Here is a 26615-nt window from a genome sequence, read left to right as displayed (position 1 = left end):
TTACTAGGGTGTTTGCACACCAATAGCAGCCAAGCGCCAGTCAATGTAAACAGTAACTTTAGCTGCTGATCGCTGTGTGCTGCGGGCAGCGATGTCTTCGGACAGCTTTTTTTACGGGGAAAAGGCCACCTGCTGAGCCAGAAGAAGAGCCTACAACCAAGTCCATTCTGCGTAATATGTGGCTAAAAGCTAGCAAATGAGGCAACAAAAGCGAATGCACTGAGAGCATCATACCTCTTGGCGAACCGTATTGCTAAAGCTAAGAAACCTTTCACGATTGGAGAAGAACTCATTATGCTTGCGACAACGGATATTTGCCAACAAGTTTTAGGAGAGGCTGCTGTTAAAAAGGAATGTATGGTAAGTGACATTTTCTCTGCACATAATATTCGTTTTTAACCTCGACATGTTATTTTATATTTACTGTCATTTTCTGCCACACATTGCCGGTCCGTGAAAAAAAAAAAAAAAAACACAATACATCAGTCCGTTGTGCAAAAAAGGTTGGGGACCACTGATGTAGATGCAATAGACTAGAGATGAAGCAAGAAGAAAAAGTAATTTGTATCACGACTGATCAGAATTTCCGATTTATAATGGCTCTGGTTTTTGTTCTTCAACAAGAAAACACTGGCAGCTGATTAGGATTTGAGCAGAGAACCAGTATGTGAGGTTAAGATACAAGAGTATACAGGTCATCGAAGCATGCACCTGATTGAATGAAATCATTCTTTCTCAGAACGACCACATTGAAGTTATTGGAGGATGTGCTAAGGTAAAACCACATTCCAACATCTTAATGCATAAATGTAATCTGGCAGAGTATAACTATGACAAACTATGTTGCTATTTTAATACACCCTGAAGCCTTTGTGGTTTATTCCCATTCATAAACTTATTTCATTTGGTTGTCAGACCAAATGTTGTGGACTCAACAGTGTCAAGCAAGTGATCAAAGACAGACACAAGGAGTAGGTAGGCAGAAGGGGAGCCTTTTATTTCATCCTTTCTTTCGTTTAAGATGAAAAGGTCGACTTCAGGTGTCATACCTTTGAGCTGCCATTGCTGTTTGAGGCAGCCTACTGAGTGGTGGTTGTGGAGGACACCACCTTGCCATCCACCACCTCCTCTGTGACCATTATCACCCTGGCAGTAGTGCTCCTGGTTGAGCCAATGCTGGGAAAGGAAACAAAATATGCATTAAACATTTACCACAAATCATTTGGTTGAGCTCTTCTGACTACAATTTGCTACTTTTCTCTTACCTTCCCTCTCCATCCATAAGCCTCCTGTACTCAGCAATTTCCTGTTCAAGCTTGGTCTTAATATCAAGGAGCATGCAATATTCGCTGTTCTTGTTTTCAATGTCGGCACGCAGTTGCATCAGTTGGCCTTCAAGGTTCGTCACTTGTGCTTGGAGGCCTTGGAGCATCATAGAATATCGTCCTTCGGTTTCAGCTAACGTGTTTTCCAGGGATGCTTTCTGGAGGAACGCAGAGGAGAGAGCCCAACATTGAAGAATTTGCAGATGGAGACATTGGGCCCAGTAGAATTTTTTTGAAGAGAACGTATCACAGAAAAGCTACACTGAATTTACCATGCTTAGTTGAGACTGTAGTTCAATCTCTAAGCCCTGCAGGGTGCGACGGATCTCAGAGATTTCTGATCTGGAGGTCTGGAGAGTTTCTGTGCTGGCAGCCATTTCCTTGTTCAGTGCTTCAGTCTGCAATAGACATGACTCATTGTTAGTGTTATATTCCCCCTCATGCTGTGTGACAACCAAAATGTTTCATTGGCAATTACCTTTGACTGGAACCAGCTTTCTAGCTCTCTCTGGTTTTTTGCGGCCACATTCTCGTACTGCTCACGGATCTCGCTGATGATTCTGGTCAAGTCGACCTGTGGTTTGGCATCTACTTCTACGTTGATCTGTCCACCGACCTGTGCCCTCATGGCTGCCATTTCCTGTCAAGTATAAATGTTGGTTAGACGTTGGATCTAGTGTATCTTCTGATGTGATTTGAAATGCTTTGCTACTCACTTCCTCGTGGTTACGTTTCAGGTGGATAAGTTCGTCCTTAAGGCCTTCGATCTGCATCTCCAGGTCTGAGCGGACCAGTGTCAGCTCATCCAACATACGCTTCAGACCAGCAATATCTGACTCCACCGAAAGACGCATAGCCAACTCGTTGTCATACCTGTGAGGCAATAAGAGGTCAGATGCTGCGCCATGCAGAATATATGCAAACGGTTTGCAAAGTGTTCTTCATTGTAAGTCTTGAAACTTACTTGGTTCTGAAGTCATCTGCTGCCAGTTTAGCGTTGTCGATGGCAAGGTAGATTCCTCCGTTGACGCGTGTGGCATCCTGGATCTGTGTGAAATATACAATAACCGTGACTTTTTCTGAATCGTGAATACACATAGAATAAGATGTATTCTTACTTTTCCCTGCAGGTCGCTGATGGTGGCTTGATAAGCAGAATAGTCACGGGCAAGGGGGGAGACCTTGTTCTCCAAGAACTGGCGGATTTTCAGCTCCAGGTCAGCATTGGCCTTCTCAAGGCTGCGCACTCTGTCCAGGTAAGTGGCCAGACGGTCGTTCAGGTTCTGCATGGTGGCCTTCTCATTGGCCCCGACCTGGAAATCCATGCCGTCACCCATGCCAAAACCTGCACCCCCTCCCATGGAAAAACCATAACCGCCGCCACCACCCATGCTGCCACCACCCATGCTAAAACTGCCGGTGGAGATTCTTGAGCCGCTACCTCCTGCACCTCCATAAACACTTAAAGCTTGGCCCTTGCGGATACCGCCAGCCAGGTTTCCACCTGCATAGGAGCGACCAGAGTACGTCCTGGACATTTGGATTGACATTGTGTTGACTGGTCGGTGGTGACTGCCTGCCTGAGGGAGGAGATGATGGACTGAGATACAAAGCAGCTCCTGGGTCCCCTTTTTATGCTGTAAAAGGCGGCCTCTGCCGCAAGTGAAGGCGTGCAGAGGCAATAGGAGGAGCATTATTCAAAATGCCAGTCCCCACCCCTCATCCTTGTCCCTCAGGTTAATTTACAAGATTGTGATCTGAAGGAGAAAGTGCAACGTTTAAACCTACAGCCGTTTAAAATATATACGTGCATACATAGAATCCACATACAAGACATGGAATTTCTACCACTTTCTTACTTTATTCTCTTAAATTCCCACTGTGCATGTCTGGATTACAACCACTATATTTAGTTGATTCAAAGTATGAATAGTGAAAGTGCCGCGCCCTGCTCTCTTAGCCTGAGGCTACTTAGTCAGATCCAACCAGTTTGAGGTGTCCTGTCAGTTCTCTGGCAGATGATATATCTTCAATGAATTACTGTTGCTCCCGAACAAAGCAGCCATACCTCTTGAGGTAATGGCAAAAGCCAGTTATATAAGACACAAGTATTGCAAATCATTTACATTGATCAGTTTTGTTGGACTTTATCTTTTATATTGCACCATTAACGCTTAGGTGAACAAAAATGTATAAAATTCGGCTTAATGAAGTCCTTTCATACATTTTTCATACAAATTTGTTGAATAAGTAATTTCTCAGTCTTGATTTACTGCTTCTTATTTTGAAGTCGAACCCCCCCCCCCCCCCCCCCCCCCCCCACAGGTGTTAAATGAAGGCATTAAATTATGTATCTCTGGTTGGTGTTTTGACAAAATATCACATTACTGCTATGTATACTGCTGTAAAATGTTGAGCTCTCTTCACTTCATTGTGAGTCCATGCTTTGTACTTTCGTAAGAGGTGCAACACGATGCCATTACTGTGACTGCAGGGTGTGGCAGAGCGGGAATAGGCTTACCTGAACATGTTGCTGCTCTGGTCGAGTCGGTTTCAAGAGCTTGAGAAATCCATTAGAACAACGAGGCGGCAAGTTGATACCTGAAAGATTTCACACTTAGCAACTCTGTGCTGCTTATCTTCACAAGAATTTAGTACAATTTTGCATACAAAATACAGCACACAACTATTGCAACGGAAGGAAAAAGTACTTAAACTCTTGGTTTAGAGAATCACGAGGAGACTTCAAATAAAAAAATGTAATCTAATCAGATTTGCTCTGTTTGTTGCCATTTTGTTTTGTTGCATTCTCTTTGCATTTGTGACTGCAATTACCATTCAAGTTGGGTTGGAAAATTGATCAGCGGATCCAAATTGTCAGACATGAACCAGAACAAAATGAATAATGGTGCGTGCTTGTAGGACAGCAAACGTAAGAATATGTTCATGAGACGTACACATGCAGTCTCATTTGAAAAATATTTTTCAACAAGTGTCTATGTTGTTTTGGAACTAATATGCAGCCAGCAGATTAAAATTTGTATTTAAATAAAAGCCAATAACAGCAGTGTGCCAGTTTTTCTGTGCTTTTCTTGGTTGCTTGCATATCACAATGTGTAGGCAACAAATGATGGGATTTATGGGAATCATGTGGCAGTGGCTAAATTAGTTCAACAATAGCAATCCAGGATTGCCAGTCAAGTTACGATGGATTTATTGGCTAAAATGGACAAAACCCAACCCAGGTTCTACCCTTGGTCACAGTACAGCGTGAGATACTGATATTATTAAAGTACAGTGATCCCTATTTTTTTTTTCGCAGTTAATGGGGACCGGAACCCGCGGAAACCCGAAGTGAAAAACCACGAAGTAGCGCCCCAATTTTTTTTTTTTTTTTGTTCAATGCATTTATTCAGATTTAGCATTGGAAAGAGATACATATAAGACATGTTTTTTCAGTTAATAAATGTGTTTTTAAGCATTTCAGATGTAATGATTATGATAAGTTTTAATCATGTTACTGTCCCACCGAATGATTTTTAAACAAGAATAAAGTAGAAAAATGCTTGTCTTTGTTAAATGCTTCATTAAGTTGCACACAATGAGTTGCCACAGCAACTGTTTAACAAGTTAAACGATGATTGATGCATGCGGTGCTTTGAAGCTTTGGCTACCAAGCATCTGTGGCAAGATCAAAAATGAAACGTCTGTCAATCATCATTAACTTTAATAAGCATCTCCAGTGCACTGCCTGACCAACAAAGAGCAGCAGGAGGGAGAGTGAGGCTACGTATCGGCTCGGAATGGCTCATTTGTATTTTTTTTTTTTTTAATTTGAAAAAAAAAAAAAAAAAATCCGCGACGGACTGAGGGCGCAAGGTTTAAAGCGCGAAGAAGCGAGTGATCACTGGACAACATTTTCTATTTAAATTTAAAATGTGAGATCCTTCGAATCAATTGGAATGTCATTCTGGTCTGTCAGCATGAATAGTGAATCAGGGTATTCTGTATTGTGCGAGCTCTTGTTAATACATAATAAAAAATCATTGATTCTAACATCCAGAAAACTCATAGAAAACCAATTCTTTCTTATTTGCAAACGCCTGTCTTGAAAAGTTTTGGACCTTACATCAACTCCCTTTGAGAAAAACGTCAATGCATTTCATACTGATCTTAGAGCTGGAGTTGTGTTGATTTGCACATGGTTTTCACATTGTTTTATATAATTGTAAATGGCATCCGATAGTACAATTCTGCAGGTAAGGGGACACATCTGTAAGCGTCTGCAGCCTTTAAGCATGTTCTTGCTTGAACACACCTGGTCACAAGTGAACAAGTACATCGGTATGTGAAGTATTAGTGCAAGGCGTGGCTGCAATCTCTGAGGGAAGCAAACTGGGAATTTGGTTTGAGATCAAATCTAATGTATTTCTATAGCCCTTTACAAAAATCCGAAGGGTCCACAAAGTGCTTTACAACCGCGATATAGCTCATGATAAATAAAAGGGAATAAAGTATTATACAAGGACATTGAGAAAAAAACGAAAACAAAAACAACGGATCTCGATAACAGTCAAAACAGCAAATAAAACAGATAAAATCCGAAAGCATTAAAACCTTTAAGAAATAAAACACGGCTACCCTAGTCTGGATAAAAGGCGAGTCTAAAAAAGTGGATGTTTAACCGTAATTTAAAAAGGCCTAGATCAGACATGTCCAAAGTCCAGCCCGGGGGCCAAATGCGGCCCGCGGTCAAATTTCATCTGGCCCCCAGCCTCTGTCATAAAATTAGTAAACGTCTGCCCCGCACACCGTATTGGCCCGAATATAAGACGGTGTTTTTTGCATTGAAATAAGACTGAAAAAATGGGGGTTGTCTTATATTCGCGGATTATACCCATTTACGACGCTAGATGGCGCCAGATATCATTGAAGCAATGTTGTGTCATGACAGATCTCAGCTACTTTCAAGTTTAAACAGTTTGCATTATTTTATTGCAATGTTTTTCCTTATTCAGATTTGTTTCAGGACTACAGTTACAGTTATACTTCACTTTGATGGTTAATGCAGTTATTTCAATTTTGTTGTTTTATCACAATAGATTGGTTTATTTACATTTCAAAAACCAGAAGCCATTCATTTACAAATGTGATTGCACTTTAGTTTACATATTTAAATGTTCAGATATTAAGATTTGAATGAGGCAAAATAACATGCTTTTTCTCTCAAATATATTGTTATAATCATTTGTTTCAGCTGTACTGTAATTATTTTCTGAATAAAAATTAATTTGGTGTTCAAAAAGTCTTTTTTCAAACTTGAGTCATGAAAAAGAGGGGGTCGTCTTATAACCAGGGCCGTCTTATATTCGGTCCAATACGGTAAATTGGTCAGCAGTGCTGCTACCAGCATATGAAGTAGCTTACACACTAAATGCTGCTGCTCATTTACCCACTAAAAGGCAACAGCACTCTAAGCAACATTACCCCGTGTGACCCTTTACTTCCAATTTTCTAAAATGGCGACAATCAACAACAACAAAAAGTTGACTGCGACGGCCGACGCTTCAAGGATAGGTGGAAATTGGACTATTTCTTCACTAAAATATGCAACAACTCGGTCTGCCTCATTTGCTAAGAGACAGTAGCTGTTTTTAAAAAGTTCAATGTGAGGCAATAATACCAAACAAGACACGCTGACATGTACGACAAGATTATAGGGAAGATATGCAGCGAGAAATTGAAGCAACTTGAAGCTAGTTTAATTTCACAGCAGCAGTATTTTGCAGGAGCCCGAGAGTCAAAAGAAAACACCGAAAAGGCTAGTTGCGAGATTGTTGAAATTATTAATTTCCGGTAAAAAAAAAAAATAAAGCAAATGTGACACACAGAATGGCTTGCTAAAATTTGCTTAAATATATTGTTCTACGTAAATGACGTCATCCAAGGTCGGCCCCCCACATTTTTACCACACCAAATCTGGCCCCCTTTGCAAAAAGTTTGGACACCCCTGGCCTAGATCCTTAATGTTCCAGATTTCAGGGGGCAGGCTGTTCCACAATCTGGGGACAGCAACTGCAGTAGATCGATCACCCCTAATGTTTAAGTCTCGACCTTGGAAATTGCAAAAGAAGCTAGATGGTAGAACGAAGAGCCCCGCCAGAGTTACGGATGGTTAAAATCTCCGACAAATAAGAGAGAGCCAGGCCATTAACAGAATTAAAAACAAATAGGAAGCCAATGGAGCGATAATAACACAGGGGTAATATGTTCACGTCTGGGTGTACTGGTTAAAAAATCGAGCAGCAGCATATTGAACAAATTGCAGACGATAAATAAAGGACTTGGGAACACCAACATAAAGTGCATTGCAGTAGTCCAGTCTTGACTTTGTAAAGGCATGAATTACTTTTTGAAGGTCGTGGCGACTAAGAAAAGGCTTCACTTTAGCCAAGAGATGGTGCTTGAAAAAACTTGCTCTTACAACAGAACTAATCTGTTTTTCAAAGATGAGCCTGCTAACAAATATCAGCCCGAGATTTTTAATGTGTGTCTTAAAAAAGGGAGCCAGATGCAAAATAATCATGTAAACTACAATTGTGAAAACCCACTAAAGGAATGTCTTTTTAACACAGTTTTAGCAGTTAGCAACCATGTGACGTGTATCTGGAAGCAAATTTCTGAAATAACTTTATATGTGAACATTTGCTGTCTTGTTCACTAAATGAGAACAGTCTGTTCAAATGTACTACTTTGTAATACAAGTGCTTGCTTGACAAAACAGCTTATTGCAGGTTTAAGGGAAAGCCGTTAGAGCATGTCAGAAATGTAGTTTGTGCTTCGACATGCAAGTGAGTGCCTGAGGTGCTTTTCACTGGGTGTGGAACTGTCATGTTGGAATTTATTTGACCCATGCTCACTCCACAAAACATACTGCTTTGTAATACTTCACAAATCATTTGCTTGACAGAAACACAAATGTAATGAAACAATATTTAATGTTCTGATTATTTGGGGGGTTTGCATATCAGTCCTGCAATGAAGAAGTGGAGTGCAGCAACAGGAGTTTCTTTTAGGTGGGCTTTTTCAGGCTACACTTAGATTCAGGTTCAGACAGGTTTGTGTGGTACGGTGACTTAGCCTGCAGGTGGTGGCTCCACCCTTAACTACAATCAAGGGTTATGAAACACAGTTTGCATGTTCTCTTTGAGGTCTGGAAATTTCCTGCAGATTTTGCAAAAGACATGAGAAATACTGCTGTCCATTCACATCTGCATATACTGTAACCATGTCACTGTTAACAGTTGCCACAAACACTGCTACTGCTCATATTACTCAGTCTCATTACATGACATTATATACAGTATGCACATCGCTATTTGGGATTTTTTTTTTTTTTTTGGCAGTCAGATCACATGGTGTTCTTTGCAGTCATAAAAGCAGCATGCATTCTTTGCACCGAGCACCTGCAGCTGTTTCAAGTGAGTGCAGTCCCATCTTGTTGATGGAAGTTCAGTCACTGTAAAGCTGTTTTAGTATCCCCACCCCCAAATATCCTTGATATCCAGGCAGTCCATGCAATAATAAACTCTACTAGTAAGATATTTTGGCCTATTAGTCGAACGACAAGTTGAGATCAATAGTACTTATATGTGGAGTACTTAATGTTAACTATTAGAATATCTTATTAGTGTAGTGTAGTGTAGTGTAGTGTAGTGTAGTGTAGTGTAGTGTAGTGTAGTGTAGTGTAGTGTAGTGTAGTGTAGTGTAGTGTAGTGTAGTCAGGGGTGAAAGTGGCTAGAATTTCTTGCCGGAACTCCCCGACGCGAAGGTCGCCACGGAGCCAGAAATTTTATTTATTTATTTCTTCCTTTCATTTTTTGGGGGGGCTAGGGGGTGTCAAACCTCTTAAACTACTGAAATGCAAAGAAAACTGTTTTAGCACAATTATTTCTAGAACACATACAAAAACTGATTTTCATTGAAAATTGTATTTTTTCAATGATTTGCAAAATAAAAGTTAACAAAAACAGCAATAACCCCAACCTCCAGCTCCTAATTTTTATTTTCCCTCATTTTCCTCACATACTAAATTTCAATTTTTGCTCAATTTTAACTACTTAAGAACACAGGATGTATATTAAAATTGAAGTTAAGGTAACATTTATCATTTTTATTTTTTTATAACAAAGATAGAAGTAACATACATTCGGGAAAATAAGTACAAATTACTTATATTATGCAGAGTGAAATGGAATTTATTTTGAAAATCACGCCAACATTGACTTTTTTAAATCATAAGGAAATGAATAAGTAGCCTAACATAAATGAACATATTTAAGTCCAAAGTGCACATTGACAGCTACGATGTTCTGAACCTCCCCATCAGAGCAAATAAAACTGAATATGATAAATAAGCCTCCTCAAGTCTTTCGTTGCTCTAAAAGATTTGATCAATTTTATGTTGCATTGCCCTTTTTTGTCGCATCAATTCAACAACCTTTTTTTTTTTTGCTGTCATGGCATCTGTAATTCTGCTCTCGCGTGCTCTAACCTCCAGATAGGGTTTTGCTGTTTAAAAAAAAAAAAAATTTTCTTAAATGCCTTCCTGTTCAAAATCTTTCTTTCCCCAGAAAATTGAGATTTTAAACTTTCCAATGATGTACCACACATGTATACCGGACAATTTTTAAATTTGGCCAGATTGGGGGTCTCAGAGCGGAAGTTACCTGAGTGATTTCCGCCGTATGTAAATCTGATGATGGTAGATTGTTTTTTTTCTTGGAGTTGAAATGCATGTTTGGCAGCTTAGCATTTTTTTTTTTTTTTTTTTTTTTTTTTACATAACGTTTTGACAGTTGTCGTCATATTTTCGGAATCAAAGCACCATGTACCGGAACAGCAATCCGGCCCTGAATCTTATACCGGAACTGCATTCTGGCCCTGAATCTTATATCGGAACTGCATTCCTGACCGTTCTGGCCCACTTTCACCCCTGAGTGTAGTGTGTGGTGTGGTGTGTAGTGTAGTGTAGTGTAGTGTAGCATAGCATAGCATAGCATAGCATAGCATAACATAGTAGTAGCATTTTGCAACAACTGTGATGTTTTGCCTCACTAGTTACGTATGTTTGTTGTTCTGCTAGTATGCTAAAGTTGTTATACTACTGTACTGAAATGTCATAGAGGAGTAGAAAGCAGGCGTGGGAAAAAGAAAATGTACAATTTTAATACTTACACACTGCTCCAGGCCAAAAATTGTCTTACGGTTGATGAGGAGTGTTGTAGTACTACTAAGACTCGTAGAACAACATGCAATGTTTTTCCACATGAAGTCAATTAAAAATTTTAAAAATCATACGTCATTATGTTATGTTATATTACTCCAGCACAGAATTTTACTAATAATGTTTAATTATGTAGTAGTTGTCCAAAAGTGACACTAGAAGGAGGGTGGGGTTACTGAATTGTCTTACAATAAGGATTAAACTGTATACGATGCGATGTGTTCAAGGTGTTTGAAAATCAATAGACTTTCTATTTCTGGAATTCAAATGAAATTCAGAAAAACGTGGTAGAAAGGATATTGTGCATATTCTTTTCAATGTGAACAATATGAAACAGCTCCAAGTAACCTCAAGAAGACAGTCGGTAGACATATTGAACATTGATAAGATCAGTTATAAAAGCTATTATTCATTTTAAATGTTTTGGAAATTATGTCCTTATTCTATCAGATATTCGAATGTCCATTTGGGGCAGTATGTTAAGATGTTAAGTTTCTTTGTTTTCCTTCATGAAATGAGTGTGACAATGCAGTCCAAGTTCCAAGATTCTTGGAAAGACACAAATGCCATCTGGTGGCCAAGAAAGAAATTGAACAGTTAAGAGTAAAGCAGTACCAGATAAGCAGAGTTGGGTAGAGTCGCTAAAAATCTTACTCAAATAAGAGTAGCGGTACTTCAATATAACATTACTCATACAAAAGTAGTCAAAGTAAAAAGTATTGTGTGAAAACAATACTCAAATAATGAGTCACATTATGAGTAACTGCTTAGGATGTTTGATTTTTTTTTTTTCAAAGTTATCTATAGGAACTGTTATTATTATATTGTATTATAACCTGTTACATAACCACATTAAGCCAAAGAAGTACAAAATAAAAAAGTAGGGCTACTGTTGGCACCTCCGGCAAAAAAAAAAAAAAAAAAAAATGGAGAATAAATGGGTGAAAGTGGCTAGAATTTCTTGCCTGAACTCCCTGACTCCATTCTTTTTTTTTATTTATTTATCTGGGGGTGGGGGTGGGGGTGTCAAACCTCCTAAAACCAGCGAAATGCAAAAAATCAAGGGTTCAATCCTGGGCTCTGGCCTACCTGTGTGGAGTTTGCATGTTCTCCCTGTGCCTGCGTGGGTTTTCTCCGGGTACTCCGGTTTACCCCCACATCACATAAACATGCATGGCAGACTGATCGAACACTCTAAATTGTCCCTAAGTATGACTGTGTGTGCGAATGGTTGTTCATCTCCTTTTGCCCTGCGATTGGCCGGCGACTGATTCAGAGTGTACCCCGCATATTGGCCATAGTTAGCTGGGATTGGCTCCAGCGCCCCCATTACCCTCGTGAGGATTAGCGGCTCAGAAAATGAATGAATGAAAGGTTTAACACATGCATTAGGCTACTGCATCACACTGGAACAAGACATAAATGAGAAACTGATTTCCATTCAAAATTGTATTTTTTTCACTGATTTACAAAATTCCATCTAATTTTTATTTTCCCCTCATTTCTTCAAATCTAAAAGCAAAACCTCAATTTTAACTATTCAATAACATAGGATGCACTTTAAAATGGAAGATAATGTAAACATTGACTTTTTTAAATAAGAGAGATATAAGTAACATACTAGTACATTAACGAAAAAAATAAGTACAAATAACATACATTATGCAAGGTGAAATGGAATATATTTTGAAGACAAAGCAAACAGACTTTTTTTTTTAATTATTGGGAAATAAATAAGTAGCCTTACATAAATGAACAAAAATAAGCCCAAAGTGCACATTAACATGGAAGATTAAAATAAAATAAAGCTCATCAATTCTTTCCTTTCTCTTAAAGATCTGATCAATTTTCTGTTGCATTGCTCTTTTATTTCAACAAGGTTGTTATTTTTTCCTTTATTTGTTGTTCCAAAAAACAGAGAGAGCTCTGGCTGCAAACCGCCCCTCTCAGGCTCCTCTTCCGCTCATCTCAGTCCCCTGTTTTGCACCCAACTCTCTTGGGGAGAAAGAAATTGTCACTGTTGTCATTGTCAATGTTCTGTCCAATATCTCACGAAGTGCATTTTTCCTTCATGCTATTATTTTAACAGCCATTTGACAGGAAGTCAGTACTGCGGCGGCCATTTTTGTAGTATTTTCGTCAGTCGATCGTTTGGTGAGCGCTGGTTGTGTTGTTTGCACCTTCGAAAGCATCGGCTTTTCACTCAGATTCATTTTTGGATGCGACAGTGCAGCACAATAAAGCACCTGGAGCTCGGACGCTACCTCCTGACTCCTGTATTCATTTTGAATGGAGTTGTGTTCACTCACACACACAAGGGGAACAGTACATTCAACATCCAACTTCAGGTTTTCTGTAACTCTTCACAAGCTTTTCACACACTGTTGCTGGTATTTTGGCCCATTCCTCCATGCAGATCTCCTCTAGAGCACTGATGTTTTGGGGCTGTCGTTGGGCAACACGGACTTTCAACTCCCTCCTCACCCCGTGGCGTCAAAAAGATAACAAGAACGGTGAGCAAAAATCCCAGAACCACACGCGGGCACCTAGTGAATGACCCACAGAGAGCTGGGACCACAGTAACAAAGGCTACTATCAGTAACACAATGCGCCGCCAGGGACTCAATTCCTGCACTGCCAGACGTGTCCCCCTGCTAAAGAAAGTACACGTCCAGGCCCGTATGCATTTCGCTAGAGAGCATTTGGAGGATCCAGAAGAGGACTGGGAGAATGTGTTATGGTCAGATGAAACCAAAGTAGAACTTTTTGGTAGAAACACAGGTTCTCATGTTTGGAGGGAAAAAGAATACTGAATTGCACCATACTCACTGTGAAGCATTGGGGTGGAAACATCATGCTTTGGGGCTGTTTTTCTGCAAAGGGACCAGGACGACTGATCTGTGTAAAGGAAAGAATGAATGGGGTCATGTATCGAGAGATTTTGAGTGAAAATCTCCTTCCATTAGCAAGGGCATTGAAGATGAGATGTGGCTGGGTCTTTCAGCATGACAATGATCCCAAACACACAGCTAGGGCAACAAAGGAGTGGCTTCGTAAGAAGCATTTCAAGGTCCTGGAGTGGCCTAGCCAGTGTCCAGATCTCAACCCCATAGAAAATCTGTGGAGGGAGTTGAAAGTCCATGTTGCCCAACGACAGCCCCAAAACATCACTGCTCTAGAGGAGATCTGCATGGAGGAATGGGCCAAAATACCAGTGAAAGTGTGTGAAAAGCTTGTGAAGAGTTACAGAAAACATTTGGCCTCCGTTATTGCCAACAAAGGGTACATAACAAAGTATTGAGATGAACTTTTGGTATTGACCAAATACTTATTTTCCACCATGATTTGCAAATAAATTCTTTAAAAATCTAACAATGTGGTTTTCTGTTTTTTTCCCACATTCTGTCTCTCATGGTTGACAATTACAGGCCTCTCTAATATTTTCAAGTGGGAGAACTTGCACAATTAGTGGCTGACTAAATACTTATTAAGTGAATTATTTTCACTATGTTCAGACTTACATTTTTCACTTGCTGATTGTGCCGGTCCATTTTTTCCCCCTCAAACACACATTTGATTGGCTGATGACTTGCATTTATTTAAAATGTATTTATTAATTTGCATCATCATTTATTGAAAAAATTTTCTGTTTTATTTATTTATTTAGACAGACAATGTTGAGTGGTCTTAAGACAAATGTTAATTTTTCTTGCATTCTTGGGTAGTTAAGAGAGTGTGTATTTATGTTGTATTTTAATATATGGCAGAAAACACTTAGATGACTTGAAGTTCCGCTCTGAGACCCCCAATTTGGCCAACTTACAAAATAGTCCAATTTGCACGTGTGATACGTCATTCGAAAGCATAAAATCTCAATTTTCTGGGGGAAGAACATTTTTGAACAGGAGGGCATTTTAAAAAAAAATAAATAAATAAACAGCAAAACCCTAACTGGAGGTGAGAGCATGCGAGAGCGTAATTAAAGACGCCATGATTTTGACGAGGTATTATCGCGTACTTACCTCTTTTCGATCCAAAAACTCCATGTAGCATGTATCACCGATTGTCAAGACACAGCTGTGAATGGCCACAGACGGATTCTTGGGGGATTTTATGGGTGAAACATGGTAATATAACAAGGGTTGCAATGCAGAAATCGCAGACATCAAGGAGTGGTCGAGATTTTCCTTTTTATATATTTACCTCTTTAAACTTTTTTTTTTTTCCCTAATTTTTCTTTCGATCGATTATGTATCATCTAAAATATTGGGGAAAATGCCACAGTAACGGGAAAAAAAATACAATTCAGCAATAGTTATGAGGTGGATATCCGTGACTTATTTACAGACGGTATTTTTTTCATGTGATGTAATTTTTTTTTTAAGTTTAAAATATGTGAGTGAATAATTTTTTAAAGTCGTTTTTTTTTTTTAACTAAATATTACACATCAATTAATGATTGTAAGCTAAAAATGACAGACATTTCAAATAATAAATACGATTACTTACCTTCTTTTTATGGCTAGAATGAAACAATGCTAGGTTTTGTGTTGGTTTTCTCCTAGTGTGACTTGTCCCTGTGATTGCCCATTGATTTCACCTCTTGTTCCTGCTCCTAGTGTATCCTCCAATCTGCATCCTCATGTGTTGCCCAGCTGTTCCTCGTTCTCGTTACCCCTTGTCTGCGTGTGTGTATATAAGCTCCCATTTTCTTTTCACTCCTGTTGCGTCAGTGTCTATGTCAATGTCAAAGTCGGTCTATCCAAGCCCTCGTGTTCCAAGTAAGATTTTGAAAACCAGTCTTTTGTTAGTGACAATTTTTTTTGCCTCTGTGCTTTCTTGGGATCACCACAGACTTGTTTTGTAATTTGTTTTTTTTTGTTGGCTTTAATTAAATCCTTTTTGCACCATTCCTCTGCCTCGCCTCCCTTTCCCTGCATTTGGGTCCACCTGCCTGCCCCAGTTTCCCCTGACAGAATGACGCAACCAATTGTGGACCCAGCGGGAAAAATCTGGCATCGGCGGGGGTTTTCAGGGTAAAACGGACGAATTACGAATAGTTCGGGGGCTTAATGCGCCATGAATCTGCTGTGGCAGCATATAGACATATTGTTCTATCAAAAACAACAGTTATTTTGGCTTAAAATACAGCAGTTTATTTTAAAGAGGGGGGCAAAAGCAGAAACTGCTTTTTCAGCCTTGTCTGTATTTTCCGCCTTATTTTAAGTTCAAATAATAATATATAAATTTCCTAATAAGTTTTCAAAATGTTTTAGTAGTTTTTGACGACAAAGGTTTGAATCGAACAGTGTATCACCTGAACCAACACACTTGAACGTTGGTACAAGTCAGTACAGATTTATTTTGCTCTGATCATTTAGCCTATCAATAAATTAGGTTCATATTCATGAGAAATATAGCCCTGACCCCCATTCACCGATTCTGTTTGTTCTTATTAATGTCCCAGCCCCAGCAAAATGTGTACATGCAAGTTATGATATTAAATCGTCCTTACCAATATTGAGACCAAACCTACGCCCTTGATGCAAACATTAATTTTCACTAGGGCTGTCAAACGATTAAAATTTTTAATCGAGTTAATTACAGCTTAAAAATTAATTAATCGTAATTAATCGCAATTAATCGCAATTTAAACCATCTATAAAATATGCCATATTTTTCTGTAAATTATATATATATTCTGTAAAATAATTTGTTGGAATGGAAAGATGGATATATACATTCAACATACGGTACATAAGGACTGTAGTGGGCATTTCACTCTACTGTCATTTAAATCTGTCTATGCTGTCCTCACTCCGAAGCGTCTACTTTTTCCAAAGCTAGACAGCTAGTGAACGACGCCTTAATAATCAGACTTCTTCCTTTTTCATCTGATTTATTAATAAAATAGCCTCAAACCACTGTCCTCTTTAGACCGTAGTGAAACTACAAAAAAAAAAGTACACAAGCATTGCATTAGAAACAACGTTAGCTTAGCACGCTATACAGGTTCACTCAACATAAACAAAAAGCGTCTCATACAAAAAATATAACATTTCGCTAATAAACCATGTCGCAAAGCGACCACAAGAGTTCGCTGTTAGACAGCACAAAAAACCTTGCTGTAAAACTTACCAAAAGGCAGAATACTGTCTGAGCGGGACATGTGCGTTAATTGCATCAAATATTTTAACGTGATTAATTTTAAAAAATTATTACCGCGCGTTAACGCAATAATTTTGACAGCCCTAATTTTCACTTATTTTGATTTCACTTTGAAATTAAAGTTTGTCCAATAAGTGACGACAACCCATGAAAGGATTAGCGGCTCTGAAGATGGATGAATGAATGAATGATTGATTTCCGAATGCAATAAAAAGGAAAAACATCCAAGGGTGTGAATACCTATGATAGGCACTGTATGTGGTAGTGTGAATGTTCCCCATAAAGTAGTAGCTGTTTGCAGTAGTCGTCGAAGTCTCGTTGTGAAAGGAAACCTGCTTGTCATTTGTGAAGAGCACAAAAACACCTGCGGGATGCAATGTGGGATCAAATAAAAGGCATATACAGCACAACTTGCAGGGAGACCATTTAATTTGTATTATTTTCATGTATGGAAATCAGATTCTCATAAAGACATCTGTTTATGTGTGTCATGTTCAAAACATTAACAAAAACACAATGGATTTTTGGCACAGCTATTAAAGACATTATGTTGTTTGTCTTAATTTTGTCATTGCTTCAATTTTTTTCACTTAATATTGAGTAAATACTACAATATGATCATTTTTCCCCCTCATAATTGTAATTGTGGAAAAAAGGAGCATCTTTGAATTTAAAATAGCTGTTTTTGAATATGTCTTTTAAAGGGGAAAGAACAGCAGTTGCTGGTAAAGATAATACAATGGTTCATTTAAGAAGTATTCGCAACAATTTAATAATCTCTACTCTGCGTGTCCACGCTGGTGGACACCACCTTGCCGTCCACAATATTTTCTACAATGGTCTTCACTCTCCTCTCCACGACGGGCTTGTGCTCTGCACAGGTGGAGGGGAAACAAAGTTCGCGTTAACATTTACAAGGTCGTTTCATGAATAGAAACTGACTATTGCTTACCTTCCACCACCACCTTGCTGATGACCAAAGGCCTTTAAAGAGAGGCAACAGTGTAACATGAGTAAAGTCCACTACTCATAATCGGTGGATCAGTGGATGATATCTCACTTTTTCTGTTCGTAGGCTTCTCCATCCAGCAGACGGCGGTACTCGGCAATCTCCCTCTCCAGTCTCATTTTGATGTCAAGCAGTAGCTTGTATTCGGTCTGCTGTTGCTCGATGGAAACTTTAAGTTGCTGCAGCTCTACCTCCAGGCTGTTGATGGTCATCTGCAACTGGCTGAGCTGGCTGCTGTATCGCATCCTGGTTTCATCGAGGTTCTGACGGAGGCATTCGATCTGCACGCCAGAGGAAGGAGGCATAAGGGGAAAGGCTGAGCGTAAAAAGACAGCGTGGCTGACGGGACACTGGCTTACCTCTGCTAGTATGCCCTGGTATGTGATCTCCAAACTCTGGTACGTCCGCTTCAGCTCCGAAAGTTGGGAAGAGAAGGTCTTTACCTCTGTGGTGAAACCTTTAATTTCTGATTGGAGGGATTCCATCTAGAATAAAAACAAACCCTTTCAGTTCCCCAACTGCGCACTTTGCATCCACGGTCATTATGTTGTGTCCCGTCTCACCTTAGTTTGATACCACCGTTCCAGTTCCTGCTTGTTCTTCAACGCCAAAGATTCATACTGCTCCCTCACTTCTTGAAGGATTTTGGAAAGATCCACAGACGACGCGCTGTCCACTTCTACGTTCACGTTGCCATTGTATTGTAGCCTTGCCGCTTTCATTTCCTGTCACATCCCCAAAAATAGTTTCAAGCACACTTTCTAATCCTGAGAGGATTAAACACAGCCAACACATGGAAGCGTTTCATTCCTAACACATTAGATGACCTCTTCATGGTTCCTCTTGAGTTGTGCCAATTGGTCCTTCAGATTCTCTAACTGCATTTTCAGGTCACTGATGGTAACAACCATATTGTCCCGGACCCCTCGAAGACGAACCAAATCAGAATCCACCATGGCACGCGTGTTCATCTCCACCTCATACCTAACAGAACACAAATGTTACATTTCAATGAAGTTTCTTTACATTTTTATTCTACAGTGGGTCAAATAAGTATTTAGTCAACCACTAATTGTGCAAGTTCTCCCACTTGAAAATAATTTGAGAGGCCTGTAATTGTCAACATGGGTAAACCTCAACCATGAGAGACAGAATGCGGAAAAAACCCCAGAAAATCACATTGTTTGATTTTTAAAGAATTTATTTGCAAATCATGGTGGAAAATAAGTATTTGGTCAATACCAAAAGTTCATCTCAATACTTTGTTATGTACCCTTTGTTGGCTATAATGGAGGCCAAATGGTTTCTGTAACTCTTCACAAGCTTTTCACACACTGTTGCTGGTATTTTGGCCCATTCCTCCATGTCGATCTCCGCTAGAGCAGTGATGTTTTGGAGTGGTCGTTGGGCAACGTGGACTTCCAACTCCCTCCACAGATTTTCTATGGGGTTGAGATCTGGAGACTGGCTAGGCCACTCCAGGACCTTGAAATGCTTCTTACGAAGCCACTCCTTTGTTGCCCTGGCTGTGTGTTTGGGATCATTGTCATGCTGAAAGACCCAGCCACATCTCATCTTCAATGGTCTTGCTGATGGAAGGAGATTTTCACTCAAAATCTCTCGATCCATGGCCCCATTCCTTCTTTCCTTTACACAGATCAGTCGTCCTGGTCCCTTAGCAGAAAAATAGCCCCAAAGCATTATGTTTCGATCCCCATGCTTCACAGTGGGTATGGTGTTCTTTGGATGCAATTTAGCATTCTTTCTCCTCCAAACACGAGAAACTGTGTTTCTACCAAAAAGTTCTATTTTGGTTTCATCTGACCATAACACATTCTCCTAGTCCCCTTCTGGGTCATCCAAATGCTCTTTAGCGAACCGCAGATGGGCCTGGACGTGTATTTTCTTCAGCAGGGGGAGACGTCTGGCAGTGCAAGATGTGATTCCCTGGCGGCGCATTGTGTTACTGATAGTAGCCTCTATTACTGTGGTCCCAGCTCTCTGTAGGTCATTCACTAGGTCCCCCCGTGTGGTACAGGGATTTTTGCTCACCGTTCTTGTTATCATTTTGACGCCACGGGGTGAGATCTTGCATGGAGCCCCAGATCGAGGGAGATTATCAGTGGTCTTGTATGTCTTACATTGTCTAATAATTGCTCCCACAGTTGATTTCTTTACACCAAGCGTTTTACCTATTGCAGATTCAGTCTTCCCAGCCTGGTGCTGGTCTACAATTTTGTCTCTGGTGTCCTTCGACAGCTCTTTGGTCTTGGCCATAGTGGAGTTTGGAGTGTGACTGACTGAGAGTGTGGACAGGTGTCTTTTATACCGATAATGAGTTAAAACAGGTGCCATTAATACAGGTAACGAGTGGAGCCTCGTTAGACCTCGTTAGAAGAAGTTAGAACTCTTTGACAGCCAGAAATCTTGCTTGTTAGTAGGTGACCAAATACTTATTTTCCACTCTAATTTGGAAATAAATTCTTTAAAAAACAAACAATGTGATTTTGTTTTTTCCCCACATTCTGTCTCACATGATTGAGGTTTACCCATGTTGACAATTACAGGCCTCTCTAATCTTTTCAAGTAGGAGAACTTGCACAATTGGTGGTTGACTAAATACTTATTTGACCCACTGTATATCCTTGTAACTCACTTCATTTTGAAGTCGTCCGCCGCCAGTTGAGCGTTGTCAATCTGGAGGATGATGCTCTGATTCTCGGCATACCTTCTTGCAATCTAAATGGGAAGATTGACAGGCAACATTGGGTTAACTGCGCGGTTCGTCCAGTAGAGAGCAGTGTGCTCTACATTTTCGTTCATTGGAGCAAGCAATGGCTCTCAAATCCACTAGATAGCAATGTTTTCTTTCAAAAGTGCAGTGTTTCTGCACGTTAGGAATTCACGTATTATTTTAGGATTAGCGCACCTCACTCCCGTACCTGCAGTTTATTTCTGTATCAATTGGTTATCCAAAATATGTTTTTCTGGGGCATGTTGATGACCTTTAAATGCAGTGTCGGCAATAAAATTGACTTACAAGATATACAGTGGTATGAAAAAGTATCTGAACCTTTTGGAATTTCTCATATTTCTGCATAAAATCACCACCGTGAAGCAGGGTGGAGGGAGCATCATGAAGTGGGAATGTGTTTTTGCCTCAGGGCCTGGACAATTTGCAATCATTAAAGGAAGAATGAATTCAAAAGTTTATCAAGATGTTTTGCAGGAAAACCAGAGGCCGTTTGTCAGACAGTTGAAAAAAAGGATGGATGCTGCAACAAGACAATGATCCAAAACACAGAAGTAAATCAACTACATGAGATGCTGTGGCATGACCTAAAGACAGCAATTCATGCCAGTCATCCCAGGAATCTGACTGAACTACAGCAGTTTTGTAGAGAACAATGGGCCAAGATTAGTCCTGATGGATGTGCCAGACTGATCTGCAGCTACAGGAAGCGTCTGGTTGAAGTAATTGCTGCCAAAGCGGGGGCCACAAAATATTAAATGTGATGGTTCACTTACTTATTTTTCCCCCTTCCGTCATTGTTTGCATACTATCCTCATTAAAATATGACAACCTATAAATGTTTGGGTGGTTTTCGTTAAAGCAAACAGTTTTTTCATCTGTGTGATTTTGACAAAGATCAGATCACATTTGATGGTAATTTTATGCAGAAATGTGAGAAATTCCAAAAGGTTTAGATACTTTTCCATACCCCTGTATATATACATACATACATATGCATATACAGTACATACTGTTCGTGTTCAATCCTTTGTTCAAGCTCAGCTGTTGTTGAAGCTTTTAAAAACTTCCGAATATCCATCTTGCCTCCTCAGGTGTAATTTTGGCTAAGCAAAACAAAGGACAGTCTCTAAGGTGCTAGACACATGATCTGTTTAAAAAATAATAATTTTAACCTATTATTAAAATACTGTACTTTGTAGGATTTTAGTTCATTTCATTCATTCATTTTTAAAATGTTTTTTATTGCTTTATAACTTTTAAGGACAACATTTTACCGGCAAGGTCTTTATTTTAAATTCTTAGATTGTTTAAATATGCATTAGCAAAATAGGTGGCTCCGAAATGTTTTCCACCCTTAACTGGTTCCACATAAGTTGTAATGGCAGAGTAGTCTAGACTCGGTTTTTGATCCTTGTTTATTGCATAGCAGGAATAGTCACCTGTGCTCGCAAGTCATTGATGGTGGCGAAGTAGGCGGAGAAGTCCCTTGCAATGGGCGACCTCTTCTCATAGAACTCTCTGATCTGTATCTCCAACTTCCTGTTGGCAGCCTCCAGAGAACGCACCTGAACGCACATAATTAGACAATCATCATGTCATTGAAATAATAATTTCCTTGAGAAACTGTCAAGGTCTGATTGACATCAAGTTCAGCATTAGAAACAGCATTTTTATTGCTATTGAAGAAAAAAATATATAACGAATGAGATATTTTTTTGACATGATATACAAATCTCAACACAGAAGGAACACAGTAGAAAAGTTGTGTCTGTCACTGGCATAGATAGATGCACAAAAATGCTTAACAATGGAGAAAACGTTTTTTTGTTGAGTTAGGTCTGACAGTTGTTTAACTTATTTTTGGGTTCAGAATCCAAGACTGGTCTGTTTTTCTTAATCATTTGAAAGTTTTTGAACCAACACCATTTTGTTCAAAATATGAAAAATTCTGTGATCGTTTGAAAAATAATATTAAATAAAATATTGGCATTCAAAAAATATAAAAGCAGATAACTGCTTTTTTCATTCTTTCCTACTATGATTAAGATAATTATGATTTCACAGATGGTATGGGTACTGTATTAGTAATTGTGTGAAAGTAACTAGGTAAAGATTTATATCTATAGCTCTTTTTGGAGTGTTCCATTTGAGTACTATTGTGTTTGATGCTCCAACAATAGTCTGTCATGGTTTTTACTTATCTGGCAGTTAAGCTGTAGAGAGGAAAAACCTGAATACCCCACCAAAAAAATTGTTTTAATCAGCATAAAATTCTAACTCGAGATTTAAAATAAATAAATAAATAAATAAATATATCTTGTGTAGACAGCATTAATCTGAAGGAGCTAAGCAATAATGGTAAATGTAGACAGACAGCAAGGAATGGTTGTATGTAGTTGTAGCAAATGTGTTTTTATTGCTTGAATTTTCTATACATACATTCAGTGAATTCCCCTGAACTTTTGAGTAAAAAGAATGGGAACAATCATGCGGGAAGAAGAGGCGGTCCCCCAGTCTGATCTCTTACCTTATCCAGGTAGGAGGCCAGGCGGTCATTGAGATTCTGCATGGTGCTCTTCTCACTGCCCCCCACGGCGTCGATACCGTACGAGGTGACCCCACCGTAGCCCAGGACGTTGCTGGCCTGGGAGATGCGGATGCCCATACCACCTGCACCTCCGTACACGCTGGGCGTGCGGCCCTGGTAGACGCTGGAGATGCGCGCCTGGCTCCCCCCGAACATCTGTGCACCCGCGAGGCTCATGCCGCTGGTGGAGGAGATGCTGCGGGAGCTTGTGCGGGCCGAGACGAAGGACATGGTGAAGAGATGCAGATGGATGCTGAAGCTGCAGTCAACGAGGAGTGATTGCTGCTGGCTTAAGTGGACATTTTATAGACAGTCCTTGTAGACGCTACAACTATGTTGGGTATGCAGATAATAGTTTTTTTTTGTGCTTAAGAGGTGTGACAAAAGCTGAAGACAGGTTGAAAATCAAGTTTAGCAGCTTGTTGGCTGCAGCTGATAACCACATTCAAACACATTTAAATACCTAATGTTTCTTTTGCCGAAGTAGAGTAAATGCTTTAAATACAGTCTGACTAGTTGGGTAATAAAGACAGACGTTTTATATGAACAGAATTAACAGGGCACCAAGTTATCACTTCAGAAGAAACAGACTTTTTTTCAGTCATGTAACTGCATCATATTTTGTGTCAGACCTATAAAGACCAATGTTTTACGAACAGATATTATTATTAAGGCTGGGAAGAATATGCATTAATTAAAATAAATAAGTTTTAATGAGTAGAATATGTCAAATTAACACATTTTAATCGCAAGTCACTCTTAAAACAGAACATTAGACAGTGCACAATTTAAAAAAAAAGATCCACTGCTGGCCAAAGGTATTTTGCCTGGTACACTAGACTCACCGCTGTTCCAGCTATTGAGTCTGGCCACCATTCACGCGGATACAATTTCCAGGGCGGAGCAAGCCACAGCAAACAGACAGCGGAGTGGACCAATCAGCGACAGGCAGACGTGACGTTAGTAAAATGGCGAGGGCAGGACGAGGGTTTTGCGCGCGGAAGTAAACATACGAAGAGAGTAGACATGTGCCGGTTACCGGTTTCACGGTTTACCGTGGTGTGAAAACGTTGCGGTTTCAAAACCACTAAAATTGTCCGTCATACCTTAGTACGGTATTCGCTATTTTTCGTATGCCAAAATGCAGCCGAAGTGGCTTGGTGCGGCACCGCTCACCCCTTCCCGTTTGTTGCCGTGAGTGTCACTAAACAGCCAGCAAACCGAAAAACAAATCCTCCAACCACAAGGCGTACTTTTCTTCAATTTATTGAGCTCTCAAATCGTGGCGAAATATACAAATAAATACATTTAAAACGTTGTACAATTGTATTTTTCCACGTGTGATTAGGTTCAACAGGATAGCAGTAGCTCCATTAAAAAGTTCGCCAAAAACAAAACACACATTTTCCTTTCAAATTCAGTATACAAACTAACTAAAACTTACAAAGACGAATGTTAGCCTAGGCTAAACTGGGAGCGCAGCTTCTTTTATGTCTCACAGCCGCTGAGTGAGAGAAAAGCTTGACTGCAGGGGGGAAAGAAAAAGAATCGCGTCAAAGATCGCTAATTGAGAGAGGAGGTCTCACTCCTCACTTTTTTTATTTTATTTTTTTTTTATTTTTATTTTTAGATGAAACCTTTCCTCAACAATATTTACATTTTAACAAATTTATAAAACTAACTTATACATTTTTAACTAAATTATTAACTTATGAATTCTTTGTTCTTTTTAACACAAAGGCATGGCATCATATAGATTAGAGTTGACACAGTGGCTGAAAATGGCGAAACTTCACTTGAGCTTCCCCCCTCAAAAAAAAGTCATACAGTATAGATTTTTTAATTTTATTTAGAAGTGTTTTTACTTTTTATAGCAATTATTTTGTTCTTACTTTAATATTGAGCAACTTGAGCTGTGGCTGTGGGTATAGTCTAGGTTCTATTTTAATTTTATATAATATTTGTTGTTTTTTGTTAATTTATTTATTTTCACATTATATTCATGTTCCAATTTGCAAATATGTTTTGAAAAATTCCTGTTCAATGGATTTTTTTTTTTTTTTTTAAACCCATACATCTCAAAATTTTGGAGCTATAATTGCAATACCGTGATACCGTGAAACCGCGGTATTTTTGCTCACGGTTATCGTACCATGAAAATCTCATACCGGCACATGCCTAGAAGACAGCGGAGTTTATTCGACATGGCTAGCGCGAGACAGACTGTTGTCAATGACTCGTGTCGATGTGTTTTTGGTAATTTAAAACTGATTTTACCGTGGATTGGAGCATATTCTCGGCTCTCCTGTTCACCATCTGTGTTGTTGAAGAGACGACTTTCGACGCGCAAGAGTGATGTTGCTCATGAAAAACACGTCACGCAAATAAACTAATCTGATTTGTCGATTGATTTTGTACCTGCTCGAAAGGCTGTTAATGGGATGGTTCCCAGACTATTTCTCTCAGTGTTTGAAAAATACAGGGAGAATAGTCTGGCAGAGCCAGGCAAAAAGGTATTGGCACCCCTGCAATTCTGTCAGAAATGCTCAATTTCTCCCAGAAAATTATTGCAATTACAAATATTTTGGTAGTCTATCTTCATTTATTTCTTATTTAAGGGAAAAAAAAAAAAAAAAAGGGAAAAATATTAAATCATTATCATTTTACACAAAACTCCAAAAACGGCCCAGACAAAAGTATTGGCCCCCTTTGAAAAATCATGTGATGCTTCTCCAATTTGTGTAATTAACAGAACGTGTTACTTACCTGTGGCACATAACACTTGGTGGCAACAACTAAATCACACTTGCAGCCAGTCAAAATGGATTAAAATTGACTCAACCTATGTCCTGTGTCCTTGTGTCTACCACATAGAGCCTGGAGAAAAGAAAGAAGACCAAAGAACTGTGAAATTGTGAGGACGCATGGGCAATCTCAAGGCTACAAGTCCATCTCCAAAGACCTGAATGTTCCTGTGTCTCACGTGTGCAGTGTCATCAATAAGTGTAAAGCCCATGGCACTGTGGCTAACCTCCCTAGATGTGTACGGAAAAGAAAAATTGACGAGAGATTTCAACGAAAGATTGTGCGGATGGTAGATAAAGAACATCGACTAACATCCAAACAAGTTCAAGCAGTCCGAGGGTACAACAGTGTCAACCCGTACAATCTGTCGGCGTCTGAATGAAAAGGGACTCTTTGGTGGGATACCCAGGAAACCCCCACTTCTGACCCAGAGACATAAAAAAAAGTCAGGCTGGAGTTTGCCAAAATTTACCTGAGAAAGCCAAAAATGTTTTGGAAGAATGTTCTCTGGTCAGATGAGACAAAAGTAGAGCTTTTTCGGAAATGGCATCAACATAGATTTTACAGGAAAAAAACGAGGCCTTCATAGAAAAGAGCACGGTCCCCAAAGTAAAACAGGGCGGAGTTTCACTGATGTTTTGGGGTTGCTTTGCCAACTCTGGCACTGGACTGCTTGACCG

The 26615-nt window shown here is 39.5% G+C and overlaps 2 protein-coding genes across 2 annotated transcripts; both read right to left on the bottom strand.

The window, feature by feature from the left end:
- Positions 1 to 972: 972 nt before the first annotated feature.
- On the bottom strand, positions 973 to 3034 carry krt15 (keratin 15). The gene is made up of 7 exons (XM_057843855.1): positions 2444 to 3034; positions 2290 to 2372; positions 2042 to 2198; positions 1804 to 1965; positions 1598 to 1723; positions 1266 to 1483; positions 973 to 1176 (listed from the first exon to the last, which is right to left on the bottom strand). Exons 1-7 carry the CDS (start codon positions 3017 to 3019, stop codon positions 1080 to 1082), a joined length of 1419 nt encoding a protein of 472 aa, XP_057699838.1. The 5' UTR covers positions 3020 to 3034; the 3' UTR covers positions 973 to 1079.
- Positions 3035 to 17190: 14156 nt separating this feature from the next.
- LOC130920032 (keratin, type I cytoskeletal 20-like) lies at positions 17191 to 25213 on the bottom strand. The gene is made up of 9 exons (XM_057842828.1): positions 23071 to 25213; positions 21983 to 22108; positions 20445 to 20527; positions 18616 to 18772; positions 18352 to 18513; positions 18148 to 18273; positions 17840 to 18069; positions 17732 to 17763; positions 17191 to 17652 (listed from the first exon to the last, which is right to left on the bottom strand). The coding sequence occupies exons 1-9, from the start codon at positions 23359 to 23361 to the stop codon at positions 17549 to 17551; spliced, it is 1311 nt and encodes a 436-aa protein (XP_057698811.1). The 5' UTR covers positions 23362 to 25213; the 3' UTR covers positions 17191 to 17548.
- Between the last annotated feature and the right edge of the window lie 1402 nt (positions 25214 to 26615).

Source organism: Corythoichthys intestinalis, chromosome 8 (genome assembly GCF_030265065.1).
Source record: "Corythoichthys intestinalis isolate RoL2023-P3 chromosome 8, ASM3026506v1, whole genome shotgun sequence".
In the NCBI taxonomy this organism is placed as follows: Eukaryota; Metazoa; Chordata; class Actinopteri; order Syngnathiformes; family Syngnathidae; genus Corythoichthys; species Corythoichthys intestinalis.
The sequence above is the reverse complement of the archived record's forward strand: the minus strand, read 5'-3'. Positions and strand labels throughout refer to the sequence as shown.